Source organism: Periophthalmus magnuspinnatus, chromosome 7 (genome assembly GCF_009829125.3).
Source record: "Periophthalmus magnuspinnatus isolate fPerMag1 chromosome 7, fPerMag1.2.pri, whole genome shotgun sequence".
Taxonomy (NCBI): domain Eukaryota; kingdom Metazoa; phylum Chordata; class Actinopteri; order Gobiiformes; family Gobiidae; genus Periophthalmus; species Periophthalmus magnuspinnatus.
Window position 1 is genome coordinate 19,551,616 of NC_047132.1, and position 21,167 is coordinate 19,572,782.

The 21,167-nt window shown below is 39.4% G+C and overlaps 1 protein-coding gene across 1 annotated transcript; it reads right to left on the reverse strand.

Moving 5' to 3' along the window:
- Window positions 1–2,323: 2,323 nt before the first annotated feature.
- Window positions 2,324–19,912, reverse strand: LOC117374105 (carbohydrate sulfotransferase 11-like). Its single transcript, XM_033970266.2, has 4 exons — window positions 19,421–19,912; window positions 5,353–5,432; window positions 4,083–4,244; window positions 2,324–3,009 (listed from the first exon to the last, which is right to left on the reverse strand). The coding sequence occupies exons 1-4, from the start codon at window positions 19,557–19,559 to the stop codon at window positions 2,329–2,331; spliced, it is 1,062 nt and encodes a 353-aa protein (XP_033826157.1). The 5' UTR covers window positions 19,560–19,912; the 3' UTR covers window positions 2,324–2,328.
- Between the last annotated feature and the right edge of the window lie 1,255 nt (window positions 19,913–21,167).

A 21,167-nucleotide genomic window follows, 5' to 3' on the forward strand; every position in this document is an offset into this window, starting at 1 on the left:
TTATACATGTGGCCTTATATATGTGTAATCCCTCAGTCCGTTCATCGTGGTCTTATACTTGTTCTGATACAGCTGAAGATCAGTCTAAAGTTATTCAGGAAAGGTTCATTTCTGTCCTGTGAATGTGATGTTTTTAGCATTGATATTTGTTCAAATGAGTATTTAGTTCTGATACTAGTTTTAGTACAGATTAGTATCTGATTTTGATCCTGTTCATCTCTATGATATTCACAAACCATCACCACTAGAGGCCACTAAAGCCATAAAATGCACCTTTAAGAACTTATCAGAGTAAGTGAAGAAAGAACGTTTACAACTGTTTTTAATGATAGCTGTGAATACTTTTATTTACAATTTCACAGTACTTGTGCAGAAGTAACATTAAACAACAACCACAATTTTATCATTGTTCAAATGGCGTCAGCAAGCCTTAGGTGGGTGCTCTTAACTTTAAAATATGAAATCTCATACTTTGGTAGAAAAAAATATCTAGGTCTTTATAGTTAACCCTTGGGAAGCCAGTGTCCATCCCAACAACGGAGCCTCTGACCTGGACTAGTGCAGTGCTGAACCGGCCTGACCACAGATATGCTACTGTTTGTTCAGTGTACAGCCAACTGACCACAGCTAAAATGGGATAAGATGGAATGCTTTCATCAGAATCTAGCAGTGTGGGTGCTTATGAGAAATTAAAGACAAAACTAAGTGAAATATATAAAATATTCTATTGAAAATCACATACAGAAACAGCTGACCAGGGCTACACAATATATTGCAAAAATATACATATTGCAATATTGACTGATGCAATAATTAATATCCCAAATTATTTTTACTATTTTTTTTAAAGTAAAATGAACACAGTTATCGCAATACAAAATAGTTTTTCATGCAGCCCTACAGCAAACCCATGTACTTGTGTGGCATTTGTTACAATCTGCAAAAGACAAAACAGGTCATTTCTCAAACAAATATTTCTCCCTCATCTGGTTGACAACAAGCCCATACAAATAAATACTCAGATACTCAGCCACACCATGACATACATAAATAGGAGACAGTAAAGATGGTGAGATGTGGTAGTATTCACAGTCTGGACATTCACCTGTGCGCTCAGAAGAGCCTGCTTCTCTGGCACTTTGTTAAGGCTTTGAGTGTCTCTGGGCAAAAAAAAAAACAAAAACATTTTACGGTAGTGGGCACTGCTTACGAAGGCAAAAATAAACAAAACTGCAATATGAAAAACAAGAGATGACATTTAAAATAAGACCAATGTGTGAACCTGCAGGACAGGGCTGGGCAATGGAAGACATTTGAAGTCACAAACAGCATTGCAGTAACACTGTATTTCACAACTTGCCAGGGACTTTTGTGTCTTTTGATGGTTTGTTTGTTCCATTCGCAGTAATAGTACAATTGAGCCCTCTCCTAACCACAACAGACCAGCACAATGACAGCAGACATCTGTTATTCATGTCTACTGTCCAATCTTCCCTGCAGGCTACTTTCTTTCAAGCCATTGCAGTATTTGTTGTATGTAGTCATATTCCCATTTTTATTTTTTCTTTAATTCTCCAACACAATTTTAGGATTATACACAATTGTTCTGACCAAACAGTGAAATCCTTCCGTCACTTTCATTCACATCGTCACCTTTAATAAGTAAACCTTTCTTAATGATGAAGTTATTGCAACTTAAAGAGACAGATTTTATAAATAAATAAAACTTTTTTGGAGAATATATTGAACTGTAATGATGCTGCAAAAAGCTAAGGTTAACCATGTACCTTCCAGACCAGATTGCAAAGCCTTTCTACAAAAAATGTGCAAGAGAAAATTGCCATTGCGCTACTACAGTTATGGTTATTATTACTGCTTGCGTGATTAATATAAATTCCAAGTATAAACTATGGAAATGAAGGAATATTGTTTTAAAATGCCCAGCCCTGTTCTGAGTGTTGCGAAGGAACACAACTTAAATTAACTATCATTTTGTGAAGTAAAGTTGCAACAACATGAGCTGTACAAGGCACATCTGATCTGCCTATAACTGATCTGTATATAAATTAAGTCTTACACATAAGCAACAAATTGTGCGAATGCTGTGTCCCATGATTAAGATAGAAAAGACCATGATGAGAAAACATATCACAAAGTACATCACGCTTGCAGTTTTAAAACCCTGTTACTGCATTTGACCGGCATCTTTTTTTAAAAATGGCTCCACTCGAAAAATTCAATCTGTAACAGCAGATAAAACAGTCTGACAACAAAAATAGTGCAACATTTGAATCCATCACGTCATTCTCAATGTTTATAGTAACTCCCTCATCTAGTTCTGAGATACCCTGGAGTGGAGTAATTAAAGAGCAGATAGTCCATGCGGTACAGGTTAAACAGTTTCTTTTGGTAGAAGGGGCTGATGTCCTGGAAAAATCCGGCAGCCATGTTTCCGTCAGTTCGCGTGCTCTTGTGAGACGTTGGGAATTGGATTGTCTGATCAACTCCGGCCAGTTTTAGCACGGCCTGGGCATCCGGCTCTAAAGTCTCGTACTTCCCCACCACGTCATAGTGAATCAAACAGGGATGACAGAGAGAGTGAACTCGCTCCCAGTGCTCATTAAAGTCCTCCCTCTGCGTTCTGGGGTCCACGAGATACTGCACAAACTCTAAAAACGACACGTCATTCCCCTTCTCCAGAGCCTCCGGTTGGGGATTCGGTCTGTGGCGGTGGATGATTTTGGTGCCGTAGCGTTTGTGGAAAGCCGTGTTGTAGCTGCGGGTGAACTTGTTGCGGTAAGCGGACACCAGGCGCTCGAAAGGCTCGCGCACAAATAGGAACTTGAGGTAGGAGCGGAGGCGCTGGTTGATCTCGGAGACGGAGAGGTCAGACATGCGGCGCAGGTTTGCCGGGACATGGGCTTCGCTGGCCGGGATGGACAAAGGGTCTGTGTAGAGGCCGTCACTGCTCAGGACCATCAAGACGCGCTTCCAGTTTGTGCATGCTACCTGTGGAGGAGCAAAGCACATGTCATGGGATATTTGTTCTTCTATAAGACAATAAGAAACATGAGATTAGGACCAAAAGAGTGAGACGTTAGTCATCATTTATGAACAGAACCGCACACCTTATTTAGCACCATTTTTTTTTTTTTTTATTCATTTTATCACTGTACCATGGCTTTTTGAAACTAGTTCCTAAACAGATGTAACTTGTCAGGGCTTACCCCCTTTTGTCCAATCCAAAAGTAAACACATGGGGAATAAATCTCACAAGATAATTTTCCTCATGTGTGCAAAATCTTGTGGCAATTTTACCTCATAAGATCTTGTGGAGCGATATCGCTTTTTGATACTAAAATTTGTATTGGTTTTCAAATAGCCATATATATTTTACATAAGGGAAAGGTAAATTTATGATAACTATAACTGCTCCAATTTGTGTTAAATATAGGGGTCATTTGTCATATCAAGACAGTATTAGACCTCCCTGAGAAGCTGGTTTGTTCTATTGTCCCTCATTGAAAAAAAATGGGTATGTGGAAAAAAAAGACACTTGAAAGATTGTCATTAGGATCACATAAAGAGGTAATAATGAAATGCATCTTGCCCAACAATGACAAGAGTAACATGCACCTCAGTGATGTTTGGTGTAGATATGATTTGGGTCATGTGGTGTACTCTGACCAATGGCTGGCAGACGATGTGTTGTAAGTTGCACATTCCTAGTTTGTGAATTTTGTTTGCTGACAATGGCAACACAGCCTTTTCTTATTCTGATTAGAATATATTGGGTCCAGATGTTTGTTTCATTTTCTACTCAAATCTTCCTCAGATAAATGACTTAATACATAAGAGAACTGCCCATCACTGCTTTACATTTGTGAGCCTCGACGTACAGTTCAGTTACAGCTTTCTATGAACCCTTGAACCGCTCCTTGACGACAGCTATTTCCACACACATATTTAAGGAGCCTTATAGAAAAGCTATTAACCTGACATATTTGTTCTATAGCCATGGAGACCACGTTAGCATTGGCTGGTTTTGGAAGAACCCACACTTTCACCTGGCCTGAACTCACCTTGGGTACATAGCAGTATATAAGGCTGTGTTTGTCATCCACAATGAGGTGTTTGAGATCGCTCGGGGAGAGTACGCGCCGCTTCTTGGTATGGCTCAGACAGGCCTGCTCCAGCAGCTCCCGACGCCCTTGGAGGGACCTCTGAGCAGTCAGCATCTCCGACTACGCAGGGACAGAACAGGCAGGCAAACAATAGCATGAGATCACATATATTGCTTTGGATACTTTGGTGCCACAATCACAATTGAATAATCTGGAAACGAACTTTTAAACACACACATGCACCTGTTTTTGCTGTTTTGTAAGGACTTGTATATTTATTTGTAGGCCTGTCATGATAAATATTATATTGACTTATACATGACAGATTGAATGAATTACAGACTTCTATGACTCATAATAGATACTAACTACTTCAGTGTTGTATTCTGTTATTTATTGAAATTTGTGTTTTTTTTAACAATATTGTACATTTACAACATTTTTTGGGGGGATAATACTGCTTTACGTTTTGGTTTCAATATTATCGTTTATCACCTATATTTACTTCAGCAATATACTGCACTTCAAAATTTGTTATCATGACAGGCATACTTAATTGTTTTGTTTGAAATACATTCTGAACAATGCGTCCATGAAAAGTCCAAGCGCTCTCATAGGGCCCCCTTGTATAAACTAAGATAAATGACTAAATAAAATAAATCTAGGGTTGCAGCGAGAAAGAGACTTTCTTAAAGGGCCTGTACCCTATTTCAAACCATGAATCAGGAACACGTTTTAGTTTGAACTTTTGACCCCGCTCGCTTAGTCCTTTCTCCCACTGTGATATACACGATGAGGCAGAAACAACTTTTCTGAGATAGTGTCTTGCAGTTTCTTTAAAGTTCTCCAATCTCTGCCTAGCATGTTACTTTTTTATCACTCTTTAAAATGCACCATTATAGAAAACCAAGTGTTTGGGAAAGTGTCAGGGAATTAGTTTCCCATGATTCTTTGTAACAATGTGCCGGATTGTAGTTTCTGTAGTTTATGAATTAAAATGCTATGAAAAAAGAATAGTCATCTATTGAAATAAATGTTAGTTAGAGTCATCATGAAATATATTTTGTAACAGGTAACACTTTTGTAATAACTTCTATAACTATCTGCCCCATTTTACTGTTTTGATGGCTTATGGTAATCTGATACAAAGGACAATTTCTTGTGACTTTGCAGTACTTCTGTGTAAAATACCAGGAATACTCATGATAAAGATATCTTATGTTCACACCTGATCTCCATTGTACAGAGTCTGGAGTGGAGTCCTTCGACTTTTCCCCGCTGGCCTTTTGCTAGTGTTCACAACTGTATCTGCGAGAGGACAGAAAGGAGGAGTTCAGATAGGACGAGATAAGCTATAAGATGTGACATGAAAGGTTCAGCAGTCCTGTGAGTACGTATGCACACTCATGATTTAGGAATCCGTTTTCTCCTCAGGAAGTCCACAGAGTGGTCAGAATGAGAAACACATTTTACTATGTGTCATGTGTTTTGTGTGCAGCTTAAATTACACTGTAAAGATGACCGTACAGAGTTATAGGCGAGTGAAGTGAGCGCCAACTTTCCGAGTCTGCCCTGCCTCTCAGTCTGACGGCCCTCCTCCTCTCATTATAGGCTCCATAGGAACACTGTGTTCCTGCTCTGCTCTATCTGGGACTGCTCACAAACTTCAGAGCCTTCAGTGACTGTGACATCCAAACGTATGCTTCTCCATATGTTACATTGGCTTCAGTGAGCACTACGAGCTGGCAGCAGGACCACTGTTAATGCCACTGTTAATGCCACAAATGAAGTGCCACTAGTGTATCCTAAGATTAGCACTGAACTCCTGGGTCTGCCCTGTAATGGCATTCACTGGAGTCTACTGCTATGAGCTCAAACTTTTCTGGAAAAACATGACTTCAGGGAGTACTAAACTTGTAGGTCATAAATTTAATTAATTTTCCCATTTCAATCATACATCAACCTGAATTACTGTCATTATCAACACAGTATCTTCACTATAGTGACAAAATACTGCATTCATAGCTAATCGAAAATTGAGTGACAAATTGTTTTGTTTTGTCCAAATTCCTGTATGCATGCAATTGGATAAAAATACCACTGTTTGACTCCTTCCTATGTCCCTAAACACATCTGTTATCATTTGATTCATTATCACTCCATTCCTCCTATCAGCCTTCAGAAAGGACCTGGTACCAGGAAATGCACCTCCAGCAGACTTTATCTTCCACACTGAGGGAAAAAGGGGGAGTGAACTGATGGGAATATCCATGATACACCATGCCTCCAAATGACGCTTATAGAATGTGGGAGCACACGTTTGGCTCATATGGAAAGCATATTAGTGAGGTAGCAGTAAAAGGCCAGGGCAAAGGGTACAGCCTGGAGAATGTGGCCCAGACATGACTGTGTCTGTAGATTTACATGAAACAAACAAGCAGGAAACATATCATATGGATACTATGCAGCCTTTCTGTATAAAACCCTTTCATTCTCTTATGTCTTTACATATTTTCAGTGGTGGCCAGTGATTTTCCATGTTTTCAAACTGGATGGCCTACTTATTGTAATTAACCATACTGTACCAACTGGTCTCAGTGATTCTGCCGTCATCAACTAAAGACATGTCCTGCTGATTTATTACTTGTTTAAAAAGATGTGATAAAAGCTCCAATTATCATTATCTCATTATCTCTATGATCTGTTCATGTAACTACACTCAAACTACTACAACTACATGTGAGTTCATGCGAAAAACAACTATATATGCAGAAGAGTACTACAAAGAAGAAGTGTATTTATATGGAAAACACAGATTAAATGCAGGATTCACTCCCAAATCATGAAATAATCAACCTCCTCTTTCTGGTGTGCATATAATTCCTTATAGTCAACTAAACAACTCCAGCCCCAGCCAATTGACAATGTGGGAGTGTTGCAAAGGGACACAACAAGCTTTGACCCAGCAACCCAAATAGTTGTGAAAATACCAACTTTCTCGTAACTGAAGAGAATGTAGAACTTTCTAAAATTGTAAAATCAAGCCCTTTTTATCTCGTAAAAGGATATTCCACTTCCATAGCTATTTTAGGTATCTTCTGATGTTTGCGTTACTCACTCCAATATGAAGTGCAAGGTTTGTGATAATTATAACATTGGAGAGCCCAACCCACTGAGACAGCAATAGAACATTAGTTTATCAAAATGTCAGTAATCAAACTCTAAACCACATCTACCTCCTCTAATTAGGAGTAATCCAGCACAAAATGGAGGAACTAAGCACACACAATACTGGTGACTAAGCAAAACGAGCAGTGGCTCTGTCTGCACAGTCCAAACATGACTAGACAAAGTCCCCAACTTCCTCAAAATGATCCATGCCACATCGTCTTCCGAAGTTTCAATGACTTAAATTTGGAATTCACTGCGAGCTACAATGTGTGTCAAAAAAATCAATACCCAGATCAATATTAAAACTAGTACAGATACTCATTTGATCATGTGCAGGACAAAATTGGACCTTGGGAAGTTTGAGAATACTCTGCTCTTAATAAAATATGTTATAGATCAAGTGTTTTGTTTTGAAAAAATGACATTGTGTTATGGAAAAGAAATGGGTATTGAGTTTTTCCAATTTAGGGTTTGAAACACTACTTACAAAGTTCCATAAAAAAGTAGAGATATATGGTTTGGCCGACATATCAGGCTGGTATTTGGACTTTTTAGTGTATCAGCTATTGGTCTTAAATCTCCAGCGCAGGCCAATATTTTGTTTTAGTCGATTTGCTACCAAGAACATACACACAAAGCTTTATTTTAACAGTTTAATACGAAGAGACAACTGCACTAAATATCACGTTCTTAAAAATTAGTGGTAAAAAAGTGCTGTGGATCAGTTTGTAGTAAATTTAAGTTACATAGTTTGCAGAAAATAATCCAAATTGGCCCTATATATCAACACAAAAATGTCTGCAGAGCTTATTGGCCATGGGTTGCTCTGTATTCTAAATAATCTGTATCGCATCAACAGTGATTGAACATTAACATACTGTATTTTACTATATACATATTGATAATCCTCTTTACAGTTGGGTCATGAACTACAAGTACCACATTAACGCAAAAAAGTGCATTTGTTTCTTAATTTTTTTCTTTCAGTGATGTGATAAAGGAAAAACAGTAGTGCCGGAGACATCAAACTACAGTAGACCCAAACTATATAGACACATAGCTAGTTTAAAAGGCGTTCTTGGTTGAATGGAAAATAATTAATGGGGAATCTAAGACCATGATAAACACAACTGTATTTGCCAGCTGAAAACCCAATGCAAACTTTATAAGCCTCTGTAAGTCTCTACAGGAAGCATGAGGTCAAGTAAAAAAGCCAACTCAGTTCATTTTAATGTAAATTGGAGAGAAATTGCAAAACCACTTTTTGAAGCTACCTGTGGTGTGACTCTGAATACTGCTAACTTGGATAAAAGATAAAAGTGCAGGAGGATGTGGGTGGTCTGTAGTTGTTTAAAGTTGCGTGCACACTTGGCTTATAAACCCAAACAGAGCATCAAACAGGGATTTACCCCTCAGACTCAAAGAGGCTTCCACCACTAGCGGATGTTGCACTGGCAGAGGTTCTGTGGCTTCACTTGGTCAATGTTTAGCAGAGGTGTGGAATCACTACGGCATTTTTTTTGTAGTAGTAGTAGCAGCATTATCTTATGTTTGTCTTTTTTTCTTTTTTTCTTTTTTTATTATTACAGCAAACTTATCCTGACTCACTCCAGACTGATTTGTGTAACACTCTGAATTGAGTTCTACACATTTATCAATCTGAATCTGCTCTTGAGGAAAGCTGGGAAAAAGCAGAACATCATGATTTCATATGTACTTATCTGACTGGTCAAAAGTGGAATAACAGCGGAAAAGCTGAAAAATCTAACTTTTAAGTCAAGCTGTTCCACCTTGGTCCAAACCCTGGCCCCTTTTCCCCCTCACTCTCCCCTTTAGTCCTCCAGACCCCGCCCTTCCTTCGTCCTCACTCTCCTCTTTAGTCCTCCAGACCCTGCCCCTTCTCCCCCTTATTCTCCCCTTTAGTCCTCCAGACCCCACCCTTCCTCTCCCTTCAGTCTCCCTTTTAGCCCTCCTGAGCTCACCCCTCCTGCCCCTCACTGTCATATTTAGTCCACCAGACCCGCCCCTCCTCCCTCCTTAGTCCAGACCCCGCCCCTCCTCCCACTCACTCACCCCTTTAGTCTTTCAGACGCCGCCCCCCCTCCCCATCACTCTCCCCTTTAGTCCTTCAGACCCCGCTCCTCCTCCCCATCTCTCTACCCTTCAGTCTTCCAGTCCCCTCCCCTTCTTCTCCCTCACTCTCCCTTTTAGTCCTCCAAATACCTTTAATCCTTCAGGCACTGCCCAGTTTAACAGTTGCCCAATTGGACTGTGGTTGTGGGCAGAGTTAATGTGTTTAATACCACTTGTATTAAAGTATTAAAGTGGTATTAAACACTACTTAATACTATTTTGTATACAGTATACTGCATATATAGTATACTGTGTGCAAAAGCTCTGAGGATGAAAAGCACAATGTTTTCCCATGTCAGTGAGTGGTTGTATCTGACTATGACAGAGAAACTTGAAAGCGTTGGTATCTCAGATGTGTGTTTCATCACAGAAACCAGAAAACCACATATTCGGTTACTCACAGGAAGTGACACAATGCACTCAGTGTTTCACACCAAAACAAGACTAAGACAGAAGTGTGCTATAATATTGCACACAAATGTTAAACTGAATTATTTTTCTCTATGTGGATGAGAATTCCACGGTCAGAATCACCAGGGTCAGCAATGTATGAACCAGTTAGACTGGATCAATGATAGAAAGATAAGCACCTGGTCTGCAAATATATCTCTCACTAAGAACATGCTTTTTTCAGAAACAAAAGTCAACACTACTGTGGTAAAGACAAAAAGCTATTCATTATATTATATTACATTAGTACTGGCACTGGCAGTTTGCACCAGCAGTATTGTCTCATTTACATATCACATTTGCCACTGAAATAAAATGTACCACTAGTCTGTACTCAGTTTAGCGGGCTCGAGTTCCTCAATTTCCTGAAAAAAGATTTTTGAGATCATTGTTTAAATCTGTCTCTATGCAAACTCGGGTAAAATCAGTATGACACATTGTGCGACTTTTTTCACTTTGATGGGAGTCCATTGAAGTTGATTTCTTAAAGCAACTGAAAGTGAATCCAAAAGAAAAGGAAAGAAAAGGATGCTGTGTATGTAAACAGTTAAAGACAGGAAGAGATAAACAGACTAGCTCGTAGTAACAGGATGTAGCTCTGTGAGATGAGGAGACGTTACATTAGTCACATGCTCTGAGGTACGTGTCTGCTGCGTGTACTGCTAATTACAAGAACAAGATGTGGCAACTTCACAACCGCTGATGACAGTCAGACGTATGCACCCTTTCAATCAGAATCACACACAGGGCTTTACTGGATTAACACCTTGCAGATGAAGAGAGTTAAATAAAGATTAAGGCAGATTTGTTACCGTACTACAGTAATACTCATTAGTATTCAGTTTGTATATTCTTCATATACTCAATATTAGCTTTAATCAGGGGAACGTAGGACTGGGTACTGCTTAAAGGTACCAGTAAAGAACCAAATAAAAAGGTTTGGGAACTACTACTACAGAAAAAAATGAACAGTCCCAAAAACATTATTTTTCTTTTAATATCAAGTTTTTATGCCTGGGAGGGACAATATAAAACTATTTAAAAGAATTTATTAAAAAAAAAAGTACCAAGTACATACACCAAAAATCATGTATTGCTCAAAAATTTCAAAAACTGGAAGGTACCCAGCTCCAGGTGAACGTCATCTTCACCTCTTGGAATGGTGTTAACCAAATGCAACAGTGCCCTGGGCTGTGCTGGGCAAAGTGGTAACCCTAACCCATGGTTAGTATTTCTTTTCCAAAGAACATTACAAAACAGTTTTTGTTTTTTTACAAGCAATGTCCACTTCTTTAGAGAAGCTCAGACGCTCATGGCCAGAGGTGCAGTGTGGTCCCATCAGTGCAGTCAAACAGAAGCAGCTGAGTCAGAGCTGGCAGACATGTGTCACTGTGTAGCCCTGTGTTCAGACATGACTGCAGACAGCACTGAGAGAGAGGCCCTGATGACAGACAGTGGTTTAAATAAGGACTTTAACTGCAATGCAGTAATTAGACAAAATGAGCTGGCGGGTGCCTCGTCTCAAACAGTGTACACATGGTACACTTGCCTGGTACAGTGGAAAGTACGGGACTAAACAGGACTACAATATGTACACTATAATATACCAGATTTGACACAATTTATATAACATTTGATCATCCATTGTTACAACTATATGTTAGATATTTTTGGAAAAGTGCAGAAAAACTGAGATTATCAAAATGACAAACATACCCCTTGTTTAATGTAACAATAACGTTACTTATTACATCATATTAAAGACATGTCTGAACGGTAAACAATTCAAAGGTAATGACATAGGAACACACTATTTACTAAAACTTTTTAGTAAATACTTATAGACTTTTACCTCAGAGGGTTCCTCTATGGTCTGTGCTTTATTCATTGTAAAGCCCAGAAATGAACAGTTAAATGACATAAAATTACAACAGCAAAACAAAAGTCTGCTTTGTCCCAGCCACTGGCATAATGCCAAAAATGTTCTCTGAATATCAGCAGCATCTTTTCACGTGGGTCTGGTTGTTTGCTTCCATTCAAAATAGTGATATGAAAGGTTTTCTTTAATATGCACATTTTATTAGAACACAGGACAAATGCTTGAAAAATACTTATAATACTGTTTATTTTGATGGGTTTTACAAGAGCCGTTTCAAATCTGTCACCTTTCATTCTCATGCTGACCTGTTCACACCCACCCCTCACAAGTTCTAAAGTAAATACTAAGCCGTGAAACCTTTTGTTGCTACAGTAAGCCACATTCAACTACTTTGTGTTAAAGTAACAAATGTTAAGGCAGAGTTCCACTTTATGTCCAAAAATGTTCATTACACTGGCTGGAGGGGATTTCTAGGCAGAAGAGAAAGATAAATAATGAGTGGAGCCTATAGTAAAGATAAGTCTGAACATGTAGCAAATGTACTCTGTAGATTCTTGCACTACACGTGCACTGGGGTCTCATGTTGCTGCTTCTTATCAGAGCAGACCCTAATGTTTTGTATATTAAACAAATATATAATTGTTATGGAAATAATAATACAAACATATTAAAAACATATTTTATGTATTGTATTTCTCATGCAACTTTTCCTAATACAGAGTCGAACTCTTACACCTACAAAATGAACCCAGTAAATCATTTATCTTCATATCTGCAGAATTGAATCTACAGAAGTGAAGCAGCTCCCAGGATGAGATTGAACTACAAAACAGTTAAAGGCAAAAAGACAGAACAATAGATTGTTCTTCAGAAAGGGCAAGAGCAGAAGAAGGCATTTACAGTAGTGTATTGAGTTGGAAGAGTAAGGCCGGATAATAGGCCCGATTCGCTTCTTTACGAGTTCAGGGAAGCGTGACCCAAATAGCATTTCTCAAAATCGATTATTTGTCGAGGTCTCACAGCTCTGGGGTCAGTACAATTCTGTTATTGCGATTTGTCGTGTCGCAGCTCCAAATGCTAAAATCATAGGGTTCCAATGTGTTTGAATGTACAACTTTCACTTATCAGTTTTTCAACAACAGCCAGACAGCACTAGTGACAGCTGCTTAAACTGTAGAAATAGCAAAGGATGCAGAGGAATTCTTGGTATAGTCGACTTATGTATGACTGGACTGGAACGGGACTATCTCCAACTTGACCTTTAAGCCTCGTTTCCATAGGTTCGCTTTGGAGCGCTTCAGTACAGGCCACAAGTGTCTCCACTGTCTAAAGTGAACCGTACTGCCCAGTCGGAAGTGGAACTTGGAGGGTACTAGCTCCTAGCGGGGTCTGGGGTCGGTACAGTGTGGCTCCAGGCATGGGTAACGGCCAAACGAGATTGGACAAAAGAGAATGAGAAACAAGGCAAAAACAAGACCGCACAAAGCAATAAACATAAAATAATAATAATTTCTTACCAAACACTGATTTGATTTTGTGACAAATTGCTGCATTTCCAGTTTTGAGCCTTAATGCTCCACAAAACAAAGCTAGCACAAATACAAGAGCTGTTTTCTGTTTATCGATGCATTCCAGTTACACTAAAAGATAGAAAATGTTATATTTCCAGTGCATAATATGTCCAACATGAGCCAAACCCACTGCATTACATAAAGAGAGGTTAAAACTTGGTACAGAGACTAGAAGTAGTTTAGCATTTACAGCTAGCTTTAGCTACGTCTCACAGCAGCAGCAGAGCTCCACCCCTGGAACCAGAGCTTTGCTAAGGCCATGGAAATGCAACTTGGCTGGAGGGACCCGCACCAAAAAGACACACTCCCAGGCGGCCTCAAGTGAACTGTGCTGGTGGAAAATGGCTGTCACATTTAGATTTGATATAGACTTTTAATGGGCCTGCCTATATATCTGGCTGTTGTAATGTTTTTCAAATGAGGGGCTGTGGGTGTTTCCTATGGGTGGTGGCACAGACAGTCAAAGAATGGGAGAGCAACAATAATCCGCTCCAAGCTTCCTGTGTAATGGGAGTAACAGTGTACTTAATTAGGACAAATGGCTTTGACTGGGAGGAAGGTAGATAGTGGAGCTAAAATGTGCAAGGATTTGAGGCCAAAGTAAACGTGTGTGTGGCATTACAGACAGCCATCAAAGCAGAAAGGAATTTTATCACAAGAAAAACACAACAGATTTAATGAAATGTCAAATACAGGCTTTACATTATAAATCCAATAGCAAAGTAACTTGAAAATGGAAAATGGACCACTGTATTGAATTGGATTTCCAAGTATACTTTCAGTGTGATGCTGCATCTACACTCTTGTCCTAGCAGAGTCTTACAGCTGAGTGATACATTTGAGTGGCCCTAGACAAATGCCTTTTAAATATACAGCTAACTTAAGGCAAGCCTAATAATTTTGCGGCACATACATTTTTTGATAATTATTATAGCATAGTAATAGATTAAAGTGGTGTGAATTTTACAAAAATCTGCTTCTGAGCATTTGTGACACCAATGAGAGCGTTGGTCCTGCCCTCCACCACATGCCTGGATGTGAATATGGCCCTCAGCGGGGGGGAAAAAATGCCTACCCCTGAATTAAGATATACTTTATTAATCCTCCGTGAAGGAAATTCATTATCCAAATATGATCCACCCTTTAATGCCACTGGAGAAACCTGTCAAGAGCAATGAGCTGCTGTAGTACAATGCTCAGGCACCCATCTCCAGATCTTGAGCTAGGCTTGGTCAGCTGTGGCATTTTACCTATTGTGCAGGTTTTGGGCTGATAGGGGAAGTCCGAGTGCCCGGAGGAAACCTATCTAGACACGGAGAGACAAAACTCTCCACAGAAAGGCCCAAAAAGCCTGGGAGTCGAACGCAAAACCTTCTTACTACTTGCTATACAGCCACTGTGCCTCCACTGTGGCTGCAGGAGACTTGTATATTAAAAATCTCCAGAATTCGACCAGCCCAGTGCTATGTCTCTCTTCTCACATGGCATTCTTCACAGTGCTATGTATGCTCTTCTCAAATGGCATTCTTCACAGTGGAAGACAGGGTCTAATATTGAGAGGATTTGCCACAGATGTGCAGATATGAAAGCCATCGTTCTGTAAGTTCCATGTGACACACAGAGCCCTGCCTGTACATCTGGGCCTCTCTCAGCCTGAGCATTAGATCAGTCCAACTGAGCCGATAAATTAGACATCTTTGGAAAAGTAAATAAGGCTTTACTGACAAACACTGTTCTTACTGTCATGCTCTGCTCTGAAAGTTGTACAAGGAACTCTTTACTCACGAATATATTTGACAACATGTACACAAAAGAATGGAGAAGATATTTATGATTAAACAAACATTCACCTAACTACTTCTGGTCATCTTTGGTAAACGTTCATTCTGCCTTCAGACAGGAGAGTTGTTTACATGTTTCAGCTACAGCACTTCCTGTAGCCTTTCTCAGAAGCATCATATGATGGTGTAGTGATGTGTCTTGTTGACTGCTTTACTTGGTTTGTGTGATAAATCTTGACTGAGAGCGTACACCTTATCACACACGGGATGCACTGCTGGAGAAAGTGTCAGACAGTAGGAGGAATAATCTTCCCCTACTGTCTGACAAAACAAAGTAAAGCTGCCTATAATACAGGTCACTACACCAACATGCAAAGGAAGACTGCAGGAAGTAGCCGAAACATGTAAAGTAGTGAAACAAATACTATGTCATCTCGTTGATAAGAAACTAAACTCTGAGAAGATTGCAGTTACTGACCTTGATTGATGACTATGCTGTCTAATTTAGTTTTGCTTGACACAGAATACAAATACCCACTGTGGTTTTCTTGTTGACCAGCAGTAATGACAACTTGCTGGTTTACAAAGGTGATAATAATATAATCAAATATATAAGTGTATGATTTTAAGAAGCCCTTTGACCAGTTACTTGGCAATTACACAAGCCTGGTGCTTTGTTGGCATCCTGTGAATTAGTCTTCTTTAATGTGGCACTGCTGCTCTTTTCATGTGGCCTGCTGGCTGCTGGTAAAGCTGTAACATAGGCCAACAGGCAAGACAAGACAAGCAGCAGGAGGCTAAGGCTATTAAACTGCAGGGTGGAGTGAGGGTCAGGGGGACGAACGGAGTGTGCTCAGAGCATGTGGTGAGTCAGGGAGAGGGTCGGAACTATGAGATTTACTGTTACCATTTCTCCACTGGGTGTGTAAAGCAGGTGTCGCAAAAGTGTTATGAATTTTAATGGTTAGAATCAAAAGTACATGTGGTTTTGGTTGTTATGCAAGTATTGGTTTTCATGATGCAATGTCGATAGAGCTTTGTTACTGGAACATCAGCCCATCATATTGAATGTCTGCATCAAAAATACAAACGGTTTCAGTTGAATCCTTTGAAGGCATGGGGCGATATTGCAATTTCATGTCACGGTTATCATGGACAAAATAATTGCGATTAAAGATAATGTCAGTTGCTGACAGTTTTAAAAAGTTATTATAATTATTATAATTTTATGTCATGAATAAGTTCCACGATTATCTTTGTTGGCAATTATAAAATATAGTGATACAATAATGAGGGTGGAAACATGAATGATGAACATAGATTGCTTAAAAGAGCCCATACGCTATATTCTGATCTATGTTATAATGTTGTTTCCTCATCAAAAACACACATTTCAAATAGAAAACACAACACCTCCACCTTACATACAGGACATGCTCCACTATGTTTTTAAACTCCATACACCTTCGCTATAAACACTTGGACAATATCAGCCCTGGAGTTGCCAATTCTACTGAACAAAAGGTAAAAGGTAGCCGTTAACTTGAAAACTACCACTTCATGACATCACTGGGTGGAACAGAGCATTTTGAGCTTTGGAGAAGTAGACAGACTAATAATAAAGTTTCCTTCACACATGTTTCCTTCAAACATGTGTGAAGGAAACAAAACACAAATCCAGGTATGTTTTGAGAAGGTACCAACATTCTCACATGGCTTACAGCTCACAGGAGTCAATTGTGTGCAATACAGGACTTTTAAAAGTTCTACTCTAAATGAGCAATAAATGAAGACGTGTGCTACAGTTCTAGAAACGTCAATAAGTCTACCAAGATAATGCAGTTGAAGCCAAACCACATGCTACAGATTCTATCAGTGTACTTAGCATGGAATCTTTTATTACTAGTTCATCTGGCACAAATTGGCAATGTAGTCCTTTTTAGATGTACAGCTTTACGCCTTTTAAGCGTCTGCCTCAAATAATAACCCTGCTTATCAGAATTCCCTGCATTGAAGTATTAGAAAAGGCTTCCACAGACAACAAGGTCCTTAATCTGTTAAAGTTATGCATGCTAAGTATTGTTGGTACAGTACTAAAAAGTTGGTTTCGATACTAATAAATAGAATAGACTCGATATGTAACACTGTTTCTGATACCACAATGATAAAAACAGTCTTTATTTAGAGAATAGAATGTGATTTTCAATATTAAATCATTGTACTTTCTTTTATACTCTCATGTGTCCTTATATCTGTGTAATCCTTCAGTCTTCCAGGTAGGTTCCATAGTGGTCCAAGGGGCGTATACAAGTCTACGTGGTCTTATACTTGTTCTGATACAGCTCAAGATCAATATAAAGCTATTCAAGAAAGACACAATCAATGTGGCTTTTCAGTATCGATACTATCTCAAATGAGTAGGCGTATCACAATAAAAACTATATCATTTCCTCGCACTAGTGGGGAAATTTTGGTTATTTTTCTGTTGTATGATGAGATTATAGCTGCAGATGGTTGAATTATGAACTTCTATGATCCAAACTAACTACGTAAGAGTTGCAATCTGTTATTTATTTACTTCGGCAATTTATCGCACTTCAAAATGTGTTATAGTGACAGGCCTACAAATGAGTATCTAGCTTTGATACTAGTTTTAGTATCAATTAGTATCTGATTTGTGATACTCTTGACACTCCTTTTCAGCACAAAAAACATTATAGAGAGAGAAGAACAGCAAGGAGTACTGTCACACAGAGGAAAATTATTGCAGACCTTATATTGGTCCTACAGTTAGACTACAGGGGACATTTTAAAAACCCACTCTGCTACTGTAATCCTCATGAACATTATAGTTTCCTTTGCTTATGTTATGTTTCTTTAACATTCCCGGCGGGTGCAAATCAATCACCCCTCTCTACTCCCTCCTGAATCGGGTTGTCTCTTGGGACCAATCTATCTTTCAGCTTCCAAACCCCGGCTCCCAAACAAAGGGACAGGAGAAAGTGGGGGGGGGGGGAGGTGAGGAGTGGGAACCCAGAGGAATGCAGGGGGTCTATATAGGAGAGAAGGGGGGAGGAGGAAGAGGAGGGGGTGAAGGAAGAGGAGGGGGCTTCTGAAAACATTCCAGGCCACAGTGAGCGCATTCATACTACATTTCATTCACTTTTCATTATGTTTCTGCCGTTTCATAAAGGGCATAGGGCCATACAGGTGTCCAGGTCGCTAAAGCTAACACACAGTCTGGCACTATGATAGTTTTAAAGCCTCATGCTGCACAGTCGTTAAACTAAGCTAATTGTTTGTGTTTGCCAAAGTGGAAAATTTGTCTTAAGAGTGTTTTTAAACGCCCAGCATGTGTCGGAGCATTATTGCATGTAGCTTTAGACATGACAGCAACTTCAACATAATGTTAATTTGTAACAGCTGAAAGGGTGACCACAGTCAGACCCATTTGTCTGGCAAGAGGATGAGGTAAAGGTAAATGGGCAAACACTTATGCAGACTACCAAGGTTATAATAATCAACAGTATAATTTGATGCAAGTTTTGTGTTATTACGTTACTTATGCTAGACCTACTTTAGAAATGGCCCACTGGAGACTGCAGGGAGCACACCGCAAGAGCTGCTTTTTGGAGATGCTAAATGTCACCTACATACACAGATCATAATCACTGAAATCTATATGGTTATTGCTATAAGAGTGAAATGTCAAACTTGAACAGCATAAAGACGAACTTGAAATCCATCAACTGGACAAATTGTTGTAGGAGTGAAGACGTTTCGCTGCTCATCCAAGCCGCTTCTTCAGTTCTGGTCAGACTGATGGTGAACACTGCCTTATATCTGACCAGAACTGAAGAAGGGGCTTGGATGAGCAGCGAAATGTCTTCACTCCTACAACAATTTGTCCAGTTGATGGATTTAAACTTCATCTTTTGATATGGATCAGACCTGGAAGACTGAGGAATTGCACAGTCAGAACAGAAACTTTACGCCCCAGTCCATTTTGTGAAACATGTAAATTTCACTTAATAGTCAATGTATACACACGTTTAACTTGTTTAACAATTATATCATGACATAGTTGACTTTCTACTTCAAAAATGATCTGAGCTGAAATAAAGAGAATCAATTTAAAGTAATTGGGCACTTTCTGTGTAACTTTAACCTTAGTGCTGCTGGTGAATACACAATCAAGAGACTTCAACTCCTCAGCCAAAACTGCATCCACAACTTCAGCCAACTTAACATCCTTCTAGACTCTTAAAAAACACACAAACTGCGCCATCACAGCGGTCAGACGGAATGTACCTGGTTTGGTGACGCTCTGAAAGTAGAGGACGAGCAGACAGAGCGAGCCCAGGAGCGTGGCCAGGAACAGGAGTCCTCCCCTGGGCATCCTCATAGTGAAGCCCGGCTCTGCCCCCGACCCCTCTCCGTTACTTCGCATCGGTTCATACGAGACAACTTCATGCGAAAAATGTGAGAAGATAAAGATCAAACTTATAACAACTACAGAGTCATGACGATTACGCACTGGCAACGACGCATTCAACCAATAGGAGCCGGATAAAATAAAGAAAAGGCGGATGAACAACCCGCTTGATGAATAACGAAAATAGCGGTGAATTTATCCAGATTTTAAAAAGTGATAAAACTGATAAAGGTATTCAAGAACGAAATCAAATATAAGCACTAATTAAAAAGTGAAAAGTGTCGTTGTAGCCTTTTCGGGAGCGGTGCGTAAAAAGAGTTGGTCGACGCAACACAAACTTCTCTCCGCTGAACACGGAGGACTGTGGCACCATGCCATGACGTCACGCCTCCCTCATGGGCTCGTGCAGCGCGGAGTTCACGGACCGTCGTAAATGTCGCAGTCAAAGTCAAATAATCTGTATTCTACCTACACAGCTGTCCACGTCCACTCAGCACTTTCAGGAGGCGTTCACGGGATTTCATGCTGCTGGGGGAAAATCAATTCGAATATATAGCTAGAGTTGCCGATTATTTAGGGCAATTATTATGTAGTGAGGTAGGCTCAACAAACGGATGTAGGGCTTTTTGACAAAGTAGTATGTATCTGTGTAATCCCTCAGTCGTCCAGGTCTGATCCAAGGCAAAAGACAAAGTTTAAATCTGTCAACTGGACGAATTGTTTTAGGAGTGAAGATGTTTAGCTGCTCATCCAAGCCGCTTCTTCAGTTCTGGTCAGTTTGCTGGTGGACACTGCCTTATATCTATATCTATCTAAAGTAGTAAGTCTTTAAGTACAGTAAAAGAACAATAAGAGGGCCATTAAAGGTAGGATAGTCCCATTAAAAGTTGAAAATGGGAAAAAAATAGCTGTTTAAAGTTTCAGTGTAGTTAGCTCCTCCCTTCAGATAAATATAAGGCAGTGTTCACCAGTAATCTGACCAGAACTGAAGAATGAGCAGCAAAACACCTTCACTCCTACAACGATTTATCCAATTGACAGATTTAAACTTCGTCTTTTGCTACAGTATGTAATTTTCTCAAGGTGGCACTTCCATGTAAAACCATACTGTGGAATATTTTTGACAAAGGAACATTTCCATGGAGAAAAGCAGGATGGGGCCCTCTTCCATGCCAAGAGCCAGGTTTATGGAGATGCAAGCCTGCTCACGGTACACAGTTTTTCAGTGCAAAAAAAACGCAATCAAAATGAAAACAAACAAAAAGCATCACTATTTTACTTAAAAGTTACATACTGAGGCTTTATATATATATATATATATATATATATATATATATATATATATATATATATATATATATATATATATATATATATACACACCATGCAATTTCAAGAGAAAAAAGTAAGAAAGAGGAAGTGATGATACAAAAATAAATTCTCAAATTAACACCACTTGTCAAGTCCTATTTAGCATAATCCAATAGTCAGAAGACTTTCCAGAAATGTAACTAAAATATTCAACAATCAAACAAACCCTGCATTTATTTTTAGCAAGGAAAACTCCCATGTGAAAAATGAAAACCAAAAGAACCAGCAACTGAATTATATTAATCTCGTTTC